Raw genomic sequence first — 21,003 nt, forward strand, 5'->3', positions numbered from 1 at the left:
TTCCCCCACTCCTCCATCATCTTCTCTTTCGAGCACCGTCTTTTTTCCACCCTCTCGCTTCTCTAAAATCTTTGTTTTCTACCACCTGGCCCCATGCCCCACCCTGAGTGTCTCACTGAGTTACACCAACTCCCACTGAGCAGTTTTAGGTTTTCATAGTCATCAATTAAAGCAGCTTGACACACACAATCATCGATGCTCTGTCCAGTTGCTTTCATGATTATATTTTGATAGACTTCGTCTACATTTCAAACTTGGTCGCACTCGTGGAATTAAGGCAGCTGAGTAATGAAACGTCGAAACAGACGGCCATTCATTTATGCTGATTCCTATTCATTCTCACACATGGTGTACATTTCGTTGGTTTCCTTTGGCACCTACACTTAACAAAATACAGTTTTGACAACTATACCCAGTTTTGTAAGTGTTCACCATCTTGCATTCATCTCAGTACAAACTACATCATATAGTAGGCGATTCAAAATGGTCAGCTGCAGATAAGCATGTGCTTGATCCAATAGGGTTTGAGTGAATAAGGGCAATTTATACTTGCTAGTTTATAGAATTTAGGATCCAGGCAGTACACAACTTAAACCAAGCATTAAGTTTTTTGCAATTTATTTTTTTCTCCCTCTGGGAGCAGGCATGAGTCCCATTTTGGGCCTCCTGAAAGCCTCACCAATAAAGAGATCCCCTGGGATCTTAAGCCTGCAGCCCAGGTGTTCCTGCGGGGATTAAAGTTTCTTTTTGGACTTGAACATTCAGCACGATAAGGGCCTCTATCCCAGCACCTCATTAGGGCGGAGGTCTCTGCTTATGTGCAAGTGTTGGCCGGTTGCATGTAAGTGACCCCATCCCCATGATTTGGGATAGAGGGAGTGACAGGGAAAAGTGGCGGATGGTATGCTTATCCCTTTTCTGCTCCCTTAATAGTCTTCACAGAATTTCAGGCCCAAAAATTCCTAAATACAAATTTAATTCAAGTAATGAAGTCTTGTTTCCTAAATTAGTGGGGTCACTGTTTAATGAATAGAAGTTGAAACATAATGATTCCTTCTTTGTACACATGCTTATTGAGCAGATGTCAACTGTGGCTCAGTAGGTTGCACTCTTGCCTCTGAGTCAGAAGGTTGTGTGTTCAGGTCCCACTCCAAAGACTTGAGCACGAAACCTAGGCTGACACTTTAGTGCAATACTGAGGGAGTGCTGCACTGTTCGAAATGCCATCTTTCAGATGCAATGTTAAACTGAGGCCTCAGCTGCCCCCTCAGGTGGACATAAAAGATCTCATGGCACTATTTCGAAGAAGAGCAGGGGAATTCTCCCCAGTGTCCTGGCCAATATTTATCCCTGAACCAACATCACTAAAACAGATTATCTGGTCATTATCACTTTGCTGTTTGTGGGAGCTTGCTGAGTGCAAATTGGCTGCCACGTTTCCTGCATTACAACAGTGACTAAACTTCAAAAATACTTCATTGGCTGTAAAGCACGTTGGGACTTCCTGAAGTTGTGAAAGGCGCTATATAAATGCAAGTCTTTCTTTCTTTCCTTTCTTTTTCTTCCTTTTTCTTTCTTTCTTTTCTTTTTCTTCCTTTTTCTTTCTTTCTTTTCCTTGCAGTATTAATCTTTGTGCACATTCATTGAGTTAATCTTTTGTATACAAATCTTTCTTTGAGCTAACTGTTTTAGTACACTTGCCTGGTGGCTCAGCTGGTTAAGGTACAAACTGGGTTTGTTTGGTTTTCTATTTGTGCTGAGTTAGCTGACTTCAGCTGGGCTAATGGTGGGAACAGTAGGATTGACTTGAGTGCTCTTGAGAGTGTGAGGGACAATTTGGACAGGATTCTATTCCTGATCATTATCTAGTGGGCCTGCAAGTGCTTGTCTGTGGATCTCGGATCAGATTTGGAATGGATGCCTCTGCAGTCAAATAGTTTGCAGTTAGGCTTCCACATGAAGAAAAGCTACTGGAGAGCAACCAGTATCAGTACCAAGAGAAAAGGAGAGAATATTTGGCAGAAAAATAGAGACCATAAACTCTTTTCAGTATTATATGTGTGCAAGCTTTTTGTTACATGATATCTGGAAAATTATTTCATTCCTTCGGAAGGACATATTGGCCTTGGAGGCAGTGCAGCGTAGGTTTACCAGAATGATACCCGGACTTCAAGGGTTAAGTTACGAGGAGAGATTACACAAATTGGGGTTGTATTCTCTAGAGTTTCGAAGGTTATGGGGTGATCTGATCGAAGTTTATAGGATATTAAGGGGAACAGATAGGGTGGATAGAGAGAAATTATTTCCGCTGGTTGGGGATTCTAGGAGTAGGGGGCACAGTCTAAAAATTAGAGCCAGACCTTTCAGGAGTGAGATTAGAAAACATTTCTACACAAAGGGTAGTAGAAGTTTAGAACTCTCTTCTGCAAACGGCAATCGATGCTAGCTCAATTGCTAAATTTAAATCTGAGGCAGATAGCTTTTTGGCAACCAAAGGTATTAAGGGATATGGGCCAAAGGCAGGTATATGGAGTTAGATCACAGATCAGCCATGATCTTATCAAATGGTGGAGCAGGCACGAGGGGCTGAATGGCCTACTCCTGTTCCTATGTTCCTACTCTACTAAATTGCATCATGAAATAAAGTGCGTCAGATCATAGGAACTTTATTCCTGGAACAAGCAAGGCTGAAAGTTTTTTTTTCTTTCTCCATCCTTGAGTATCCAGGCCTTGCTTTATTCTTCATTCATCAATCAGGCAGTCAATTTCCTTCTCAACTTTTACCAACATCACTTTTGAAGTGGCTTTTGGGAGGTGTGTTGGAGCAAACTAGTGTGTTGACTGACTAACACTCCAATTTGCCTCTCTTACATATGGCTGCTGTCGTGAACTCTTTTTTAATGTGAATCTGCATCCTGCCACCCAGATACGTCATGTTGGGGCAACAGCTTGTTGTGCCACTATGTGCCAACAAAACTTATAGTTTTGCATTTTCCGCATTGATGTTAAACTCTTGTTCATCTTCCCTTGTTTACCTGAAAATGCTGCACAATTTTCTGTTGCATATAACTAGTTGAACTAAATTGTGAATGTAACTATTAATCAATAGCTGTACAACTGTTATGTACACAGCTTCCCTTGTAATCATCTTATTAGCAATAAACTAGATAAAATCTACCTGCCTCTCAATGAAGATCAGTTTGTTCAATTCAACTGTACTCCGAGGACTTTGTGCTTTTTTTTATAACTTTCAACCTGTATCCAGGACTCATTAGAAATTCATAACTGCCAACCTTGTTCAAAATATAACAGTCTGTTATAGTTATACCCAAACCAATCATGAACTCTGCATATATTTGTAAATCAGGTGTTAAAGAAAGAACTTGCGTTTATATTGCCTCTTTCACGACCTCAGGACATCTCGAAGCACTTTATAGCCAATGACGTACTTTGTTATTTCCCCATTTGTTCATTGTTTATTTGATAAACCTACTTAGTATTTTAAAACTAGAATGAGGGCTGATGTGATGTACCATCACTTGTTGAGAACTGAAGATAGATTGTGCAGTGGTGTAAGGATAAATCTAGGAGCTTAAAAATAATGGACACTCAAGGGTTCCCTACCCATTGTTCTGAACACATTACCGAATGTTTTACTAAGAAACTACGGCTGGCGAAAACACTTTAGTCACTGTTGTAATGTAGGTATTAGGTCCTTTCTCAAGCCTGCTACCATGTAGACTATAATAGCAGGTTCTGCAACATATGTAACAAAATAGGTATAGACTGCAGGAACGTGGGAACAAGAGTAGTCCATTCATCCCCTCGAGCCTGTTCGCCATTCAGTTAGATCATGGCTGAACTGTATCTTAACTCCATTTACCCGCCTTGGTTCTGCAACCCTTAATACTATTGCCTAACAAAAATCTATCAATCTAGGTTTTGAAATTTTCAATTGACTTAGCCTCAGCAGCTTTTTGGAGGAAGAGAGTTCCAGATTTCCACTACCCTTTGTATGAAGAAGTGCTTCCTGACATCACCCCAGAACGGCCTAGCTCTAATTTTAAGGTTATGCCCCCTTGTTCTGGACTCCCCCACTAGAGGAAATAGTTTCTATCTACCCTATCAAATTGTTTAATCACCTTAAACACCTCAATTAGATCACCCAGATGGGCTTTTTAAAATCTCATGCATTGTGCCTGATACAGTAAGACCAAAACAAGATACAGTTGTTTCATAGTGGAATAAGGAAAATGTTTGTGGTGAAAAAGGGGAGGTTTTTTTTTAACGGTATGTTCAGGACTCAATCAATATATTGCTGCTCTGACAAGTAAAGTGCTAACTGTCCTGCTTCTAGGTAATGCAAGGAGACATATAGGCAACTTAAAGGTGGGGAATATTTGGGTAATAGTGACCACAATACAATTAAGTTCAGTGCAAGAATAGCAAAGGAAGAATAAAAGTAGAGGACAAGGGTACTTGACTGGAAAAGAACAAATTATACTGACATAAAGAAAAATGGTTAATCAAAGTTGAGATGGAGGAGCCAAGCCAGTAGTGAAGAGTGAGGGAATGGCAGAGATACTAAGTAGAGGTGAGTGTAGAACATTTTTGTAATATTTATTTTTAGGATTGCCCATCCTTAGTTGCCCTCAGGGCATTGAGTCATTCATGTATTGTGGGATTGGAGTTATATATAGGTCTGACCGGGTAGCAGTGACAGATCTCACCCTGAGGGACATTAGTGACCCAGTTGGGCTTTTACAACAATCTGGCAGATTTCATAGTCATTTTTCTGGTGCCTATCCACAAATCACTAGATTTTTAAATTCAAATTTGCAACTTACCAAGGTGAAATTTGAACTAGGTTGCTAGTCCAGTGGACTGCACTTGACTGCCATACATAGAGGCTATAATTCAAAGAGAGAGTACTAAAGAAGTTATTCATAATTAATGCTCAAGGATCCCGAGGCAAGCTTGGGAAAAAATAGCTGTGACTATAATTTTCCTAAAGTCTTTGGGGAAAAAATGAATTGTGCCAGAGGGTGATAGAAGTGACACTCCTCTTCAAAAAAGGAGACATTCGCCAAGTAAAGGTAAGTTAATCTTAATTTTAAATTACTAGAGTGTGTAATACAGGAAGAAATTATTAAGCACCGGAGAAGCATTAGAGCCAGTCAGCACAGATTTCTAAATGGGAGGCCACGCTTGGACAACCGTACAGGATTCTTTTGAATAAATAAGAGAGGATAGATAAAAGAAATACAGTGGATTTTCAAAAAACTGAAGGCAAAAATAATGGCACATATAATTCGGCCACATGGGTAGAGAGATAGTTGGAGGGCAGAAAGCAAAAGATAGGGAACAAAGGAAGTTTCTTGGACTGAAAAGGTGTAATAATGGTGTTCCATTTGGGTCTGTGTTGGGGTTGCTCTTGTTGTATTTGTTGTCCACGTAAATGACTTAGGAATTGAAAACACAACATCAAAATTTGCCGATGACCCCAAATTTGCCAGGGGAGGGTGTAGCAAATTGTGATGAGGATTCTGAAAGGCTATGAGAGGAAATAGATTACCAGGATGGGCAGAAGATGGCAGGTGCAGTTCAAAGTAGAAAAATGTGAAGTAACACATCTTGAAAATAGGAATAGGGAAACAAAGTACCTTAAATGGTAAAATTTTAAATGAAATAGAGGAATCTTAAACAGAGCAAAGGAACCTGGATGTGCAGATACACAGGTCATTAAAGGTGGTAGCACAAGTAGATAAGGGCATGAAAAGGCAAACAGAATCCTTGATTTTTGAGTATAGAGGCTTAGAATAAAAGAACAAGGAGGTAATGTTGAACTTGTACAAGACCTTGGTTAGGCTGCATTTGGAGAGCGCTGAGGGATTTTAGGTTGGATGCGGTGACCTTGGGAAGTGCCAGAGAAGAGTGGGGCTAGTTTCAGGGTTGAAGAGGTTGAAGTTGAGGGTGAGGCTGAGTTAGAAGCCTAGCTGGAGAAGGTGTGAGATAGGATATAGGCAGAGGCTGAGGCACATACCCACATTCCACCTGCAGCACATTTTTAAAGCTGGTTCCTTGACTGAAGCTGGGAAGCAGCTGTCAGTTTTTCAAGTGGTTATGGCACTAGCAACAAATAATAATGCTATAAGCCCTTTTAAATACAAATTGCTGCTTGCCAGCTTAGGAAACAGGCAAGCGCAGGAGAATTGGGTCAGGGGTAGAACATGATGCAGAGTGCTGGGCTAGAAGTAGTTTGACAGCAAGGAACCTGGGGTAGGTAGCATGCTAATGGGCAAGACCACAAAGAGGAGGGAACCAGAAGGTCGTCAGGTACTGGGAGCGGAGAGATGGAGTAGACTAGAGGAGGATGTGCTTTGACCGGATTTGTGCTTTAACTCTAAGATGTCCTATCAAAGTTCTTTTTTAGGTCCATCTTTTTCAAAAAGCTGCTATTTTGTTTTTGTAACAAGAATCACTGCATTTCAGATTGATTCATTGTGTAAAGTGTTTTGAGATATTTTGATTTGATAAGACACTATTTAAAGGAAAGTATTACTATTAAGCCTCCACCCCATTCTCATTCATTGAATTCTATAGGGTCAAAAGGGTCAGATTCTGTGACACAGATTGCTAAATTGTGCAAAAAGCCCAAATTAGTTTCTGAGGTCCATTTATTGAAAAATCTTTTTCACTTATTTAAAAGTGACTTTCATTTAAACTACCTTGGTTCAGTAGTAGCACTTTTGTTTTTGAGCCAGAAGATTGTGGTTTAAGCCCTACTCCAAGACTCAAGCACGTAATTTAGGCTACCACTTCAATGCAGTGCTGAGGGAGTGCTACATTCTCAGTGGTGCCATCTTTCAGGTGAGATATTAAATCAAGGCCTCATCGACCTGTACAAGTGAACACAGTAGATCCTGTGTTTGCTGAGTAGGGAGTTCTCCCGGTGTTCTGGCCAACATTCATTCCTCAACCAATAGCATCAAAAATACATTAATTAATTGGTCATTCATCCAATTTGCTGTTTGGAACCTTGCTGTGTACACATTGGCTGCTGTATTTGTCAACATAAGAACAGTGATTACAATTCAAAAGTTATTTATTGGCTGTGACTGCTTTTGGAGGATGTGAAAGGTGCTATATTCAAATGATTTCTTTCAAGCTTTTTAGGAACATAGGAACAAGAGTAGGCCATTTTGCCCCTCGAGCCTGTTGCACTATTCAGTGATATCATAGTTGATCTGTGACCTAACTCCATATACTCGCCGTAGCCCCAATACCGCTTAATACCTTTGGTTAACAAAAATCTATCAATCTCAGATTTAACATTAACAATTGAGCTAGCATTAACTAACATTTGCGGAAGAGAGTTTCAAACTTCTACCATGCTTTGCGTGTAGAAGTGTTTCTTAACTTCACTCCTGAAAGTCATGGCTCTAATTTTTAGGCTATGTCCCCTAGTCCTAGACTCCCCAACCAGTGGAAATAGTTTCTCTCTACCTACCCTATCAGTCCCCCTTAGTACTTTGAAAACTTCAAACAAATCACCCTGTAATCTTATAATTCCAAGGAATACAACCCTAGTTTGTGTTGTCTCTCTTCGTAATTTAACCCTTGGAGTCCAGGTATCATTCTAGTAAATCTACACTGCACTCCCTCCAAGGCCAATATATCCTTTCTAAGGTGCAGTGCCCAGAACTGAAAACAGTACTCCAGGTGTGGACTAACCAGGACTTTGTATAGCTGTAGCATAACTTCTACCCCCTTGTATTCTAGTCCCCTAGATATAAAGTCCTTTTAGTAAGCTGGAGGAAATATAGACCTAAGATATAATAAGACATCAGATGTGATTCTTACCTTCATTGTGTTTGTACATTTTATTATAGAACGGTTCAGTCTTTGTCATCTAAATAATGCCTACTTTGTGTAATAAATATTGATTGATCAAGAACGAATAATCCAAAATTTCAATTGGAATGCGCATAAAGCTGTAGGAGATAGAACAAAACACAGAATAATGCATTCCTAACTTAATATTTATAACTGGCAATCCACTGTATAGGTGCAGGTCTGATTAAAATATTATTGCTGTGCCTTCAAAGCAACTCCAGTAAGAGTGGATGAAGAGAAGCAAAATGTATACTTTATTGGAGAATCCTGAGAATTGTAATTTGGTACTTCAAAGGAAAATATTTAACTCTCCTTGGCTTAGAGTGTATTCACACTTTTATCAAAGTTATTTGGCTTGTGATTGCAATGCTTAGTGTTGGTAGTTTTGTTTGAAATTTCTAAGCCATATTCAAGAATAATTTGAAGCCTTGTGGTATAGGTTGAAACAGATCAATTAATCAAGGCTCAGAATTGTGCTACAGCAGGAACAGAAGCTGGCAAAGGTTACTCATCCAGTGCAAAACACCTCATCTGCCAACATAAGAGATTAAATTTGTACTAGCTGTGCCATGTAAGCACATTACGGCAAACATGCTTTGGCAATGGAATGCATTTACTGATCTGTTGGATCAGTTCCATGCTACCATCAGTGATCCATTGCTGAGTGTACCCTGGTCAATCCAGCAGAGTAATATATAATTTTGACTCCTGGTTAACGTTTAAGGCACAAGCAGTGAATTGATGTCTGGTAAAGGTTGTGATCCTGACTGCTGGATTTTCAATTAAGGGTTCATTTTCAATGTGTACATAGTAATTGTATTCAATTTAGTTTTTCATTGCAAACCTTGCATTGTTATGTGCTTCTATAGTCAGGTCTCGCGAATGAATTAGATGCAAACTCTTGGCTAAGTAGTTACAACATTAATAGCCACGATTTCTATAAAACAACATGGCAGCAGTCTCTTAGAGTAGAAGAGGGACTGTTTTTCTTATTTTGGCAAAATAGTACTACGTTGCCTACTTGTGCCTTATTCTATGCTGCTCTTGCATTGATCCTGCGTTGTTGACGCAGTGGTCACATGGAGCCCATGGCACCTGGAAACTCAACTGGCTGGATTTTGCAATGCACGTGTCAGAAGACTAATTTTTAATTGGATTTTTAAGGCTGCTGCTGCTGTCTTCCTGGGGCTGTTCCAGTGTAAGTAGCACAGTTACTGCCAATGGCATTATGAACAAACATCATCACGTACTTACACGATGATGCTTAGTTTGCTGCCATGACATAGCTTTCTGCTAACAACGTGACACCAGTACTTCACGCATGCACCGTCGGCAAGTTGTCAAGGCCAGTGTATGCAGATGCAGCCGGTTTGCAAGAAAATTCATGAATGCTGCACATTTGAGGTCTAAAAGCATTTCAAATTTAACTGCTGAGAGTGAAACTGTCTGCTGAGACCAAACCTTAAAGAGCCGGCACGTTGGGCCGAATGGCTGCCTCTTGTGCTGTACCTATTATGATACTAGTTAATTTGTTGTCGTAAGTTTGATTTGTTTACAGGTCAAAAAGCAAAACCTGGCTGTCATAGTTCTTTAATGTTGTGATTTAGGTGCTAGACAAGGAAAATCATGACAGAGCAATCGCTGATAGGTTAATTACACTCTGGTATGTGGTTGGAGGCAATCCACCTAGTGGCCCCAACCTGCTGGTGTTCTGTAATCAGCTGTTGGTGGGTGTGTGCTGCCTCCACCCTGACAGTTTAGCTGACTATTAGAAATCCACTGTTCTTGACATTGTGGTTGTGAACTATGTTCTGTCAGTCTGTGGCACAGCACATAGGTGCACTAACTTACTAAAATGTTCTCAAGAACTTTTTTTTAAAAATTGGGTCAGTAACTTCAAATGTATGCCTATTTTGCAGTAGTCAATCAAACTAATTTAGAAATTATTCCACATTTTAATGGAGCATATAAATGGTTGAATTTAAATGCTGTATCTTTTAAAAGTGCTAAAGAAATCGTTTTTGCTTCTTTTACAGTCGGATAGCTACTTTTGCACAGTTGTTCCAGTGCCGCCTGGTCAGAAATCCTATATAGGTGAGTGAGTGTTCACTACCAGCAAGAATTAAGTGTCTTCATTCTGGTTTAGAGCGAATGTTCTCCTGTGACATTTTTCTTATTGAGTACATGGTGCATTCCAATGGCTGTAGCTTAATCTTTCATTGTCAGTAGTAAATCTGTATTGAGAAATATAGGATGCTGCACCAGTAGCCATATTGCATCAGTAACTATGTTGCATCCGGAGCCCTGCATTGCTGAGTTTAGTTTTTAAGTGTAAAAAAAACATAATCCACAAATTTTAGTGAATTAATCTACATTTCAAAAAAAAAGTTGAATGATACACTATCAGGCCTTCAACTTGCGTGCTCGCTGCAAAAATGTTCTTTATTGGGTATATAAATTTAGAACAGTTTGAACATCTTGTAAAAGGCTATTTTTAAAAATATTGTCATGTTTTTCCAAGCATAAATAAAAAGCACTATATTAAAAGGTTACAAGTTTTCCTCAAAAGTGTACATTGAATACTTATCCAAACCATTCAGTTGAGATTACTGTCAGGGTCCACAGTTTGTGCATTTTGTTCATTTTTCCTGTTTCTTTGTAGATTTTGTTGGTATCTACATATGACTACAGGAACTGTAATGTTCCATATTTTAAAGGTTCCTTGGGTGCCCATTAATGCTATGCTGCAAACAATATAGATGCGGTGAAAAAATGGTACTAAAATTGCAACTGTAGTCTGTATGAATTTTATACAAAAAGATGAACATTTTTGAAAATTGTCCTACAAGTTTTTTTTGTAACTTTTTTAGCCTTACTTTAGATTATTTTCTCCCTTTGTCAGATCCAAGGCACATAATTTCCTGACCCCAAGAACTTGCCAGTACTGCTATGAAATCAGCTTCTAGGAGGTGTGTGAGAGTAATTTGGGCTAATCTGTCCTGTACTTTTTATCTCCCAGTGATCATACCTGAGTCCTTTGGTTTTCACCTTTTCCTGAAGATATAGCTGAGAACAGAAACTTGCTGGGAATTATCAGTGTAAACCCTCTTTGTGGCATTCCATGGCATTGCACCCAGGAGTACCTCAATACTGTCAGACATTTTTAAATGACAAACTTGATAAGTGACCTCTTTACTGCCTTGATAAATTAAAGCAATCAGGGAAAGCCATCTGGCAATCTACTTACCAGATTTATAGTTCATACTTTCATGGTCATGTTATGTCCAGGAAAAACAACAGTAGCATTGTGGTTCTATTGAAAACTGACACTTAATGTACAGGATGTCCTTTGTATCAACTGTACATAGACGAGATGGGGGTCATTAAATAATTTTTTAAAAACACTTTCATTTGGACTGTTACTTTCTATTGATATGTAGTGGATGGTTCTTTAGTATCTGCAGAGTATTTACTGCTCTTAAAATAATTAGATTTATTTCCCAGCTTTGCATCTACTATATCTCAACTACAAGGGCTTGAGTTTAAGTCAGCTGTAAGCTTCTAGCTTTGACATTGACTAATGTAAGCAAAGAGGGCCAGAGTGATGGGCACCTGAGATTTATAACTGCTGCAGCACTGCATGCAAATCCTTACAGCAAAGCCCAAGCGTTCAATTTGTATTTTATTGGTTTTCTGTCTGAGGCTGGATGCTTTATCCTGCTCCATTGAACAGACTGTTTATTTACCTGCCAGTAAAGGCAGTAACTCTTTTACCCTCTACAATCAGCAAAGAGTACAATACAATATTTGCTGTCCATTGATGATTAATTTGTTTATTCAAGCAGTTGAAAGATGACAAGGTGGCAATGGTGCATACAGTCCTAGTAACCACGTAAACCTCCTTTTGAATTATGTGGATATGATCAAAGTACGAGCACTATAGTTTGTTTAATCAGTCCTACTGTTTTGCAATGATCTTTTCAATCAACTTGAATTTACAGACTCTTAAAGTGAACAGCTCACTAGTCAAGGTCATGTCGTTTATATTTGGAGTTAGCATTAATTTTCCAAAACACTAAACATAAATTGTGCTGTCAGTGCAGAAATTGCCTTCAAGCTATACCCTAATACTGGATGGTTGGTTTGCCTGACATACATTTGACCTTCTGAGAGGTACATATAGTGATTCTCTGGGCTGCTGCTCAGCTGTAGTGATAGCTGAAGGGGGATCCAGTGCTGTACAGAGAAGAATTGAGCCTGGCAGAAAATAAGCGTACCAATAAATGGAACTGTCTGAATCTTATCCCTGCTTCACTCATTTGACTGACTGGTAAATAAATATTACTCTTCATGGACCGATGCCATGCCAAATAGTCAACACTTTCATTAGCTAAGCAACACAGGGAACATGTAATGAGATTCTTTTCCCAAAAAGCTCCATGTATATGTTAAGAGGATTTCAGGTTTATATTTTGTAATCCCTGCAAGCCGTGATAGTTAACACTTTACTTTACGGGATGTATAGTATTGATACAGATTTACTGATGGGGTAAAGTAAAAATTACTGTCATAATACTATAATCATACCTTCAACAAAAGGGGATGGAATTGCTTTTCTGAGAGATTGTTTGGTGACCAGATAGGCACTGCCATTTATAAGTTCAGCACCAACAGAGCATGGACACAGTGCTGGGAATGGCCCTTAAAAATCAGGTTTAGGAGGTGTAGTATCTAACCAGAGAAGCTTCTATAATGAAATATTAACCTTCTGCCCAAAAAAAGCTTTATTCCAGGGACTTAACATCCCTGACGAGATGGTCAGTAGCATTTCAGAAAGAAACAGGCCCCTAGTTCCTCCTTCCTCTTCTACCAACTACCTCTAGCTTGGTTTCTACTTCTTCCAATGGTGAGGCTCAAATCCAGTAATGTTTTAGAGAATTACATCAGATACTCATGTGAGGAGTGACAGTGGAAGAGGATTGTTGACTTCTTGTGGGTTCCTCTCAAATTCAGGGGAATTGTTTTCTTGTGACAATTTGAGGATGTTCATATGAGGGAGCTTTTGAACAATGAAGCACAGGAGTACCTGCTAACTGGAACTATGGAAAAGATTCTGTCACAGTTGTAGTCCTGTTGGTGTGTTTTAAAACATTTTGAAGAGGGGGTGCTTTTGGTCCTTCTGGAGGTTAGGGCTTTGAATTTATTCATTCAAAAAGAATTCAAAATAGTTCTCGCATGCAGATCATTCAGGTGGTACAAGCAATAGTGGACCTAAGCTTACATACTTCCATATAGGGATCAGTGAGTCACACAGAAGATATGAAGTTCAATATCAGCAAGGTCTCTAGTACAGAGTGCTAATGTGGACTTGATATGAGCACCTTGGGCTTTTATTAAGTGTATATCAGTAGAAGCAACCTTTGAGGCAAGGACTGCAGATCTATTATTTTCTAAACAATTGGATAGTTCGCAAACCATCAGCCGGAAGCAGTAGATTAGCAGGTATACAGATCCTAGTGTGTCTGGTACCTGTGGTTAATCAAGAAAATTCATATTTGCATTTGAAACGAGACTTATTCTTCACAGGGGGCCTACTTCTAGACTGACAGGGTGTTGTCTTTTCCACTGGACAAGTTTGTGGCCTTAACAGTGGAATATTCCACAGTTCAGTGGTGTTCCAGGATAGGGACACAGCTTTTCCTGCATATTCTTGGCCAGATGATGGCAGCCATCTTCATCGTGCCACATGCAAAGCTGCTCGTAAACCTCTACAAAACATGCTGTCCTGTTGTGCATAGGTCTCCAGCAAATTTCTACAACTGACCAAACACATCACAGCCTATAATGATAGTCACAAACCACCATTGCGTAGTCAAGCTGCATTTGCACAGATACAATTACCAGCTTAGAAAGAAAATCCTCACTCGTAGAATGTGGAGCCCTTCTTGAGCGGGCTTGGGCCAAGGTTAGTATGGGACTCCCTATATGACCGTCTGCAGATCAACACACTTGAACATCCAACAGGGTGGTTGTCTCTGAATTGGTTCAAAAGACTGGTGCACAATAGAAAGGTGAAGGTATTGACTAACAACACCATGGTCTGCAATATTAACAAACTTGATATCTAGCTTTTTGACTCAATATCTTGCAGATCCAGAATTGGTGTCTGGTGAATTCTGTAGGTCTATCAGCCCATCATTTCACTAGGGCACAGAATAGGCAGCTGTAACAGAGACAATCATTTGGTCTTCAATAGATGGCAATCTGCAGTTTTTGAGATGTACAGTAATAGAACTCATTGACCTATCAATCTCTTGGCAAAAAGGAGATTCTTCAAGATTCACTAGATTCTGGTGGAGGAAGCAATGCGTGTTCATTGACCTTTTACTAGCCAGGAAGACTTGATTCTTGACCATCTGATCCTTAACATTGCCCGTGAGGCTATCTTGACTAAGATGATTGTAAACAATTTTACAACACCAAGTTATAGTCCAACAATTTTTATTTGAAATCTACAAGCTTTCGGAGGCTTCCTCCTTCCTCAGGTAAATCAAATTTTCGGAGGCTTCCTCCTTCCTGAGGAAGGAGGAAGCCTCCGAAAGCTTGTAGATTTCAAATAAAAATTGTTGGACTATAACTTGGTGTTGTAAAATTGTTTACAATTGTCAACCCCAGTCCATCACCGGCATCTCCACATCTTGACTAAGATGGACAGTCACTACTGCAACTCCCAGAGCTTCAAACTGTAGCATGACATTGAGAAAGCTAGCTTAGAAGAGCAAGATTCCTAGCTGTCAGTGGTTGCCACCGCATCGTTGTGCAGAGAAGTCTGTGCTTTGAAGGTTTACAACATTAAGTTGAAGTGTTTTATTTATTGAAGACAGGACCATAGCTTCTACTTGCTGGAATATAATCTGGCAGCAATCTGACCATATCTGCAAATGCAGCAGATCCTTTGTAGGACTCTATTTTGAGCTGCTCTTTCTGGAAATGGCAGTTGGAGGAAACCTCACTGTGTCATGGTTTATGTAAGGCACAATCTTTTGTTCCTAGCTGAGAACTGAATTTGATTTTGAACAAATCGATGTCAGAACTCTTTGAACCTATGGGTTCTTGTGATCTTAAGTTTATTTAATTTAAAATGATTGCTGGCCCTTAGGTTAGAGGATCACTGAGCTGCATTTATTGGTTGTAGCCTTGACATGTTTTTTGGCATAAGGCTAGGATAGTCCTCAAGTCTAACTATATAGAATAAACTCTAACCTCCAGATAGTTATCTCAGAAAGTTACAAAGGTTTTATCATGTCTCTTCCATTGAAAGCTTTTTATGTAGATAAGAAAAAAAAGTTTCACTAATCTTGGAAGTTATTTGTTTTATTTGGAAGTAAGATTTTAGATGAACCCATCGCTAATCAAATATTGGTAAAGAATACTAGGAAAGTCAAAGGTCAGTCTAGTTGTACAGTTGCCAGTTCCTGGGCCAGCAACTGGAAGGTTCCTCTTGACATATGTGTAAAATTTTTAATAAACGATACTGCGATTCCAGAAACAAGCTCACCCTGATTGGCTTTATCTCATTCAGGGTGGACTTAGTGACTGGCAGTCCATTTGTCCTCGGTGTCCCATTAAATCAGCCGATTCAAATTTCCCATACTCCCAGGGAGCTGTGATGATTGATGGGCAGCTCCCCGGAGACATCCTTCCTGACTGAGGGAAAGGTGTCTCGCAGATTGTGGCAGCATTGCACCCTCTTGTATTTGTATATGGAGACTGAAAATGAGAGAATATGCTAGATTATTTCCCATAGGTATAATCACACTCCTTGTTTGCATGTGGAGACTGGGCTTCATTCAAAGTTTCTTCTCCCCTGTCCTCTTTCCCCACCCCCCCCCTCCCCCCAACCTTTAAATAAGAGCCTGCCACTTTTAGACCTGATGCATTTTGGCCCCGTTCATGTCATTCACTATAGATGTTTCAGTGGATCATCTCACTGTTATTCATAAAATGTAAATGTGTCTTCCCTGGTCAAAAAACTGAAGGTGTTGCCGGAATGAGGCCTTGTATATATTGGAATGAGGGAAGGTCACTGGACCTGTACATGCTGGAAATAACTTAAAGGAACTGTGTGTTTAAGTGTGTTTTTTTTATACTCTTTTTCCACTCCACGAATTTTCATGTAGAAATTGATCTTCATTCAAAAAATAAGGAAGACTATAGAGTGCATTTTGCTTGACAAGGCTGCTGGCGCAGTCTTGCTGGACAGGAATAAGATTCAGAAATAGGGCTATGCACTATAGGGTTGATTCTGTGACTTGTTCTACCATTCAGTAAGGCTCTGCACCAGGAATGGAGCCTCTGAAAATTTACCTTCGTACCCAAGAAGTCATTTGATGTTTCATCAGTTTGTTCTTGCTGTATTCTTCCTATAGAAAATTAAATGGTTTCCCTTTCCCTGCTTCCTGTTCAAAAGAATATAGCAGTATTTCACCCTACTAAAATGAATTTTCAACTGTTACATTTTTCCTCAATTACATTTGAATTTTGTTACTAACAACAACTTGCATATATGTAGCACCTTTAACCGTAGTAAAAACGTCCGCAGTGCTAGCATAGATATCAGGTTTTGAATTTTGTTTGTAATGTATTAATAGGCATTTTATTGCATCTTTTTTGAAGTTAATTGAATGATCCAACCTGTTTCTCTTCCTCCCCACATAATGTATTACATATATATATATATATATATATATATCTCGTGTGTATTCATGCATACCATAATTTTTGGCCAGGTTTTTATGTCAATATTTCATACTGAAACTGCCTTAGTTAACATTTAGAATGCATGTAAACATTTGCCTGTAGTGAGTTAATTATAGGCTCTAGTCTGTGGGTGGCATTGTAGAGAGTTTCTGAAGTCTCTTTCTCCCCCCCCCCCCCCCTGCCCTCCCCAAACTCTGTTGCCAGCTTGTATATTAAAGAAAAAACGTATAATCATGAACTGACCATGAGCAATAACTGTTGGAATTCACTAGTATAGGTTTTGTTTAAATAATTAACCAGTGTTTGTCTGGAATTAATGTTTTTAATAAAGGATGCAGCAGTGCCAGAAACAAGTCCACCTTGAGTGGCTTTATCTCAGTCAGGGTGGACTTGTTGCAGGTTCTTGGTGGCTCGCAGTCCATTTGTCCTTAGCAGCCATCAGTTACTTTAATTTACATTTAACTAGGAGACTACATGGTACCTAGCAATAAGCAGTCTCTTGATGTGATGCATAAGACATCACAACTGTATGGAACAGGCTACATGAACCAGCTGGTCTTTTCCTGTTTGTTTTCATATGTCTGTATTTATGTAAGATGGACTTTTTTAAAAAGAGAAAGAAACACTGACAATCTTGTAAGAATCTCCCCAAAATTAGTGAAGTAGCAATTAGCATTAGCTTTGACTCAGTGGTAAGCGTACTCACTTCTGGGTCACTGCAGAGATTTGAGCATATCACCTAGGCTGGCACTTCAGTGCAGTACTGAGGGAGTACTGTACTGTCAGAGGTGCTGTTTTTTGGATGAGATGTTAAATCGAGGCCTCGTCCACCATCTCTCAGGTAAACATAAAGGGCCAGAAACTGCTCCTGAAATAACAGAGAAGCTCAACAGCACTCTGTTTTTAGTGGTGAATTGAAGAAACAAGTTCCCACATTTGCACATGTGCAGTGTAATGCGGAAATCTGGAACTTGCTTCTAGTGGTTTGCGAGCGATTTGATAGCTTCTAATTAAAGGGCTATCGCATGCTGCAATCAGAGAAATCATTGAAAAAGCACCAACTTGCTTATCTGTCCAGCTGGAAAGTAACTAATTATGCCACCAAACAGGTAAGCTTAAAAATATCAGGTCTAAACTAAGTTTTAACAGCGTGTTAGTCTTAATTTTTAGTTGTTTGGCAGTCGTTAACTTTTAAAAATGTGGAGTCTCATATTACTCTTTATTTCAAAAGTTTTTGGTCATTAAAAAAATGTTAATTTTAAATAAATGTAATTTTTTTTCCTTTCCCTGTCTCATTATTTCTTTGGCTTTTTAATTAAAAAAATTAATTTTTATTTACAATTACATACAAAATATAACTTTAAATTAATGAAGTCTGCTTGCCTACTTGAGCGATGTAGCCTGAATCTGCAGGTGTGGCTTCTCCTGACAAATTTTGTGGGCGTGTCTTCTCCTACAGACTTTTCTAGCCACGTGGCAATTCACGCTGCTCAGAGGCTGGTTGATAGCGCACATTTTGTTTAAAGTTCACATTCAAGCAATTTGACACACGATGCCCGCAGTAAGTATTTTCGTTAATTTAATTCACAGGAGCTGCGGTGAGCATTGCCTCGCCGCTCTGCGCGATTTCTGGCCCAAAATATCTCACGGCACTATTCCTGGTGTCCTGGCCAACATTTATAACTCGATCAACTCACTAAAAAAGATTATCTGGTACTTTTTGGGCTTAATTACACTTAAATTATGCTGCTGCATTTGCCTACATTACAACAGTGACTACACTTCAGTAATCCTTCATTGGCTGTTAAGCTATTTGGGATCTCCGGTGGTTGTGAAAGATGCAATATAAATGCAAGTTTGTTCTTTCTTTACTAGTTTTGTAATGTTGTAGATGTTAATAACTATGGACATGTAATATTCACAATTTCTTGAATAAATTAGAAATGTTATCAAATTATGAACAATTCAAAATTTACATTGTGCTTAACAAACTGGTTGTAGTACAATGGTTTTATATTAAGGAATTGGAGTTTAACTCAGTGAGTAAAGTTTATGCTGAGTTTAATACAACATGAAGACAGTAAGTGAATAAATAACCTGCCAATAGATTTGGAGTCACTATGGAGTGATAATTTTAAATTCAGATCATGCACTTAAAATAAGAACCTCAAACAGTAACAAAAATATATTATAATTTGCACAGGAAGAGGCATTTTTGCACCTTTTTTGTTCACCTATTACAATTGAAGGGATTTTTCAACAGTACCGTGTGGTTGAAAAATACTCGACCGAACCCTACTGGAGAGTGTAGAAGATGTCATGAAGGATAATGTCACTAAGTGTAATTTATTTTTATTTCATTTTGCAGTTGACTTTAAGCCTCATGCAAGCATGGACACTGCTCATCATATGTTACTGTTTGGATGCAGCATGCCAGCCACTAATGAGGATTACTGGTAATGATTTCAGCTTTTATTTCCAAAATGTTTAAAAAGTACTATATCGTGAACTTGTTGGCTGAATAATGAATCATTGTATAACACAAATTATAGGTCATAGTAATAATCCAGTGTTCTTTTAATCCCACTGAAGGAGTTTGTTCTTTACAATCTTTTTTATTTTGTGCATGTATACACTGATAACACAACAATAAAGCAAGCGCAGTTTAGTAAAATAAGGTCCAATAGAGCAAATTGTAAGGCTATAACCTAATTAAGTGGCACTTGGATCATGCTATAAGATCTAAAAGTTAAATGTATGTTGTCTTAGAAATTTCAACTGAAATCCCTGGTTTAATTTATAGCCTGATTATGTGTATCTGGAAATTGTACATTTACAAATTTTGCCGCATGTTTAATTCAGTTTGATGGTGATGTTGCGGGAATGATCATTTAGAATCTCAATGAAGCTAAACAATGTTCATATAAATATATTGTGCTGCCATGACTGAAAATGTTTGAGAAAATTTGAATATATTTTAGGGAGGTTTTCTGTAATATATATAAACAAATAATTTGTCATCCCCACATATTGAAACTATTCTCCCTGTCAACAATCTCATGCAGGGAGTAACGGACTTTTTTTCTTCTGATGCTGGGCTTTTTTCCTTTGCATTTTTCTTATGTAACGTTTTCTTGTCAGTCTCGTTTTGCTCTTTTCTTACATTTGCAGCGGCTCAAATCCTTGCTTTTTGAACCATGTTAGAAAATGCTTGCCTTTTGATCTTTTTAGTTTTATGTTCATGTGATTTTAAAATCTGCTTGTGCTCCAGTTAAGAACACTTTCGCAGTCGTCAACAATTGTGACCAGTGGCTCCTGACAAACGACAGCTGCATGAATTTCCAAGGCATTTCCATAAAGAACCAGCTTTGTAAGTTGGAGTAGATCCTTGAGGACAGTGATGACAGAAACAGCCAGTTCCACAAAAATATTGAAATCATCCTATCACTTTTCTCAGTCTCATCAAAGATGCCAACTTACAAAACCCACAGAATCTGGCAAATAGCTTCAAAATATATGACACAGCATTAAAAGAGCTGACAAATCAATAATAATCAACAACTCAAAACAGCCCTTAATGTGGGCCTTAACTTGACTGAACAAGTTAAAATCCATTTTTATTACTTGGGAATCTGGGATTTTTACCAGTGTTTCATAATTTGGTTTGTTTTTCTGTGAAAACAAACCCATTGGCCTTGTCGATGACTTGTAGAGACAGGTAATTATACTGAAAGTATTGTGGTACATGAACTTGTCATAGCTTAAGCAGTGGGGGCACCCCTTAGTACAGAGGATGTGAGTTCAAAACCCACCATGACAAGTTATGAAATTGAATTTAGTAAATCTGGTTAGCACCAGAAAATGACCATGAATTCTTCTGGATTGTTGTAAAAGCCCAGTTGGTTCACAAATGTCCCTGGGGGAAGTACCATGCACACCTACCTGGCCTGGCCTACACATAACTCCAGTCCAACAATTTTAATGCCCTCAGAACAACTTGGGTAATAAACGTTGCTGTGTCAGTGTTGAGTTGAAATGATCTGGTATGCACTGCATGGATGGTGGAAGCAGATTCAATACTAATTTTCAAAAGGGAATTGGATAAATACTTGAAGGAAAAATTATAGAGCTATTGGGAATCAACATAATTGGATTGCTCTTTCAAAGAGCCGGCACAGGCATGATGGGCTGAATGACCTCCCTACTAGGATACTATGATCCTAAGAACAAATTTTTTTTAAAGTAGTGTCGATCTAAGTAGAATTAATAACTTTGATATAAATCGGATGTAAATCTTAGACAAGCTAAAGGGCTCAAAACAAAAAAAATCATTATTGATTCCAGAGG

The 21,003-nt window shown here is 38.8% G+C and overlaps 1 protein-coding gene across 4 annotated transcripts in view; it reads left to right on the forward strand.

Moving 5' to 3' along the window:
• Window positions 1–21,003, forward strand: part of pam (peptidylglycine alpha-amidating monooxygenase) — a 276,130-nt gene that overhangs the window by 108,177 nt on the left and 146,950 nt on the right. For all 4 annotated transcript variants that reach the window (XM_067982909.1, XM_067982913.1, XM_067982911.1 and 1 more), the window contains exons 4-5: window positions 9,933–9,990; window positions 19,025–19,112. In XM_067982909.1, the coding sequence (XP_067839010.1) occupies window positions 9,933–9,990; window positions 19,025–19,112 (146 nt within the window). The remainder of the gene's footprint in view (window positions 1–9,932; window positions 9,991–19,024; window positions 19,113–21,003) is intronic.

The sequence above is a fragment of the Heptranchias perlo genome, chromosome 4 (genome assembly GCF_035084215.1).
Source record: "Heptranchias perlo isolate sHepPer1 chromosome 4, sHepPer1.hap1, whole genome shotgun sequence".
NCBI classification, from domain to species: domain Eukaryota; kingdom Metazoa; phylum Chordata; class Chondrichthyes; order Hexanchiformes; family Hexanchidae; genus Heptranchias; species Heptranchias perlo.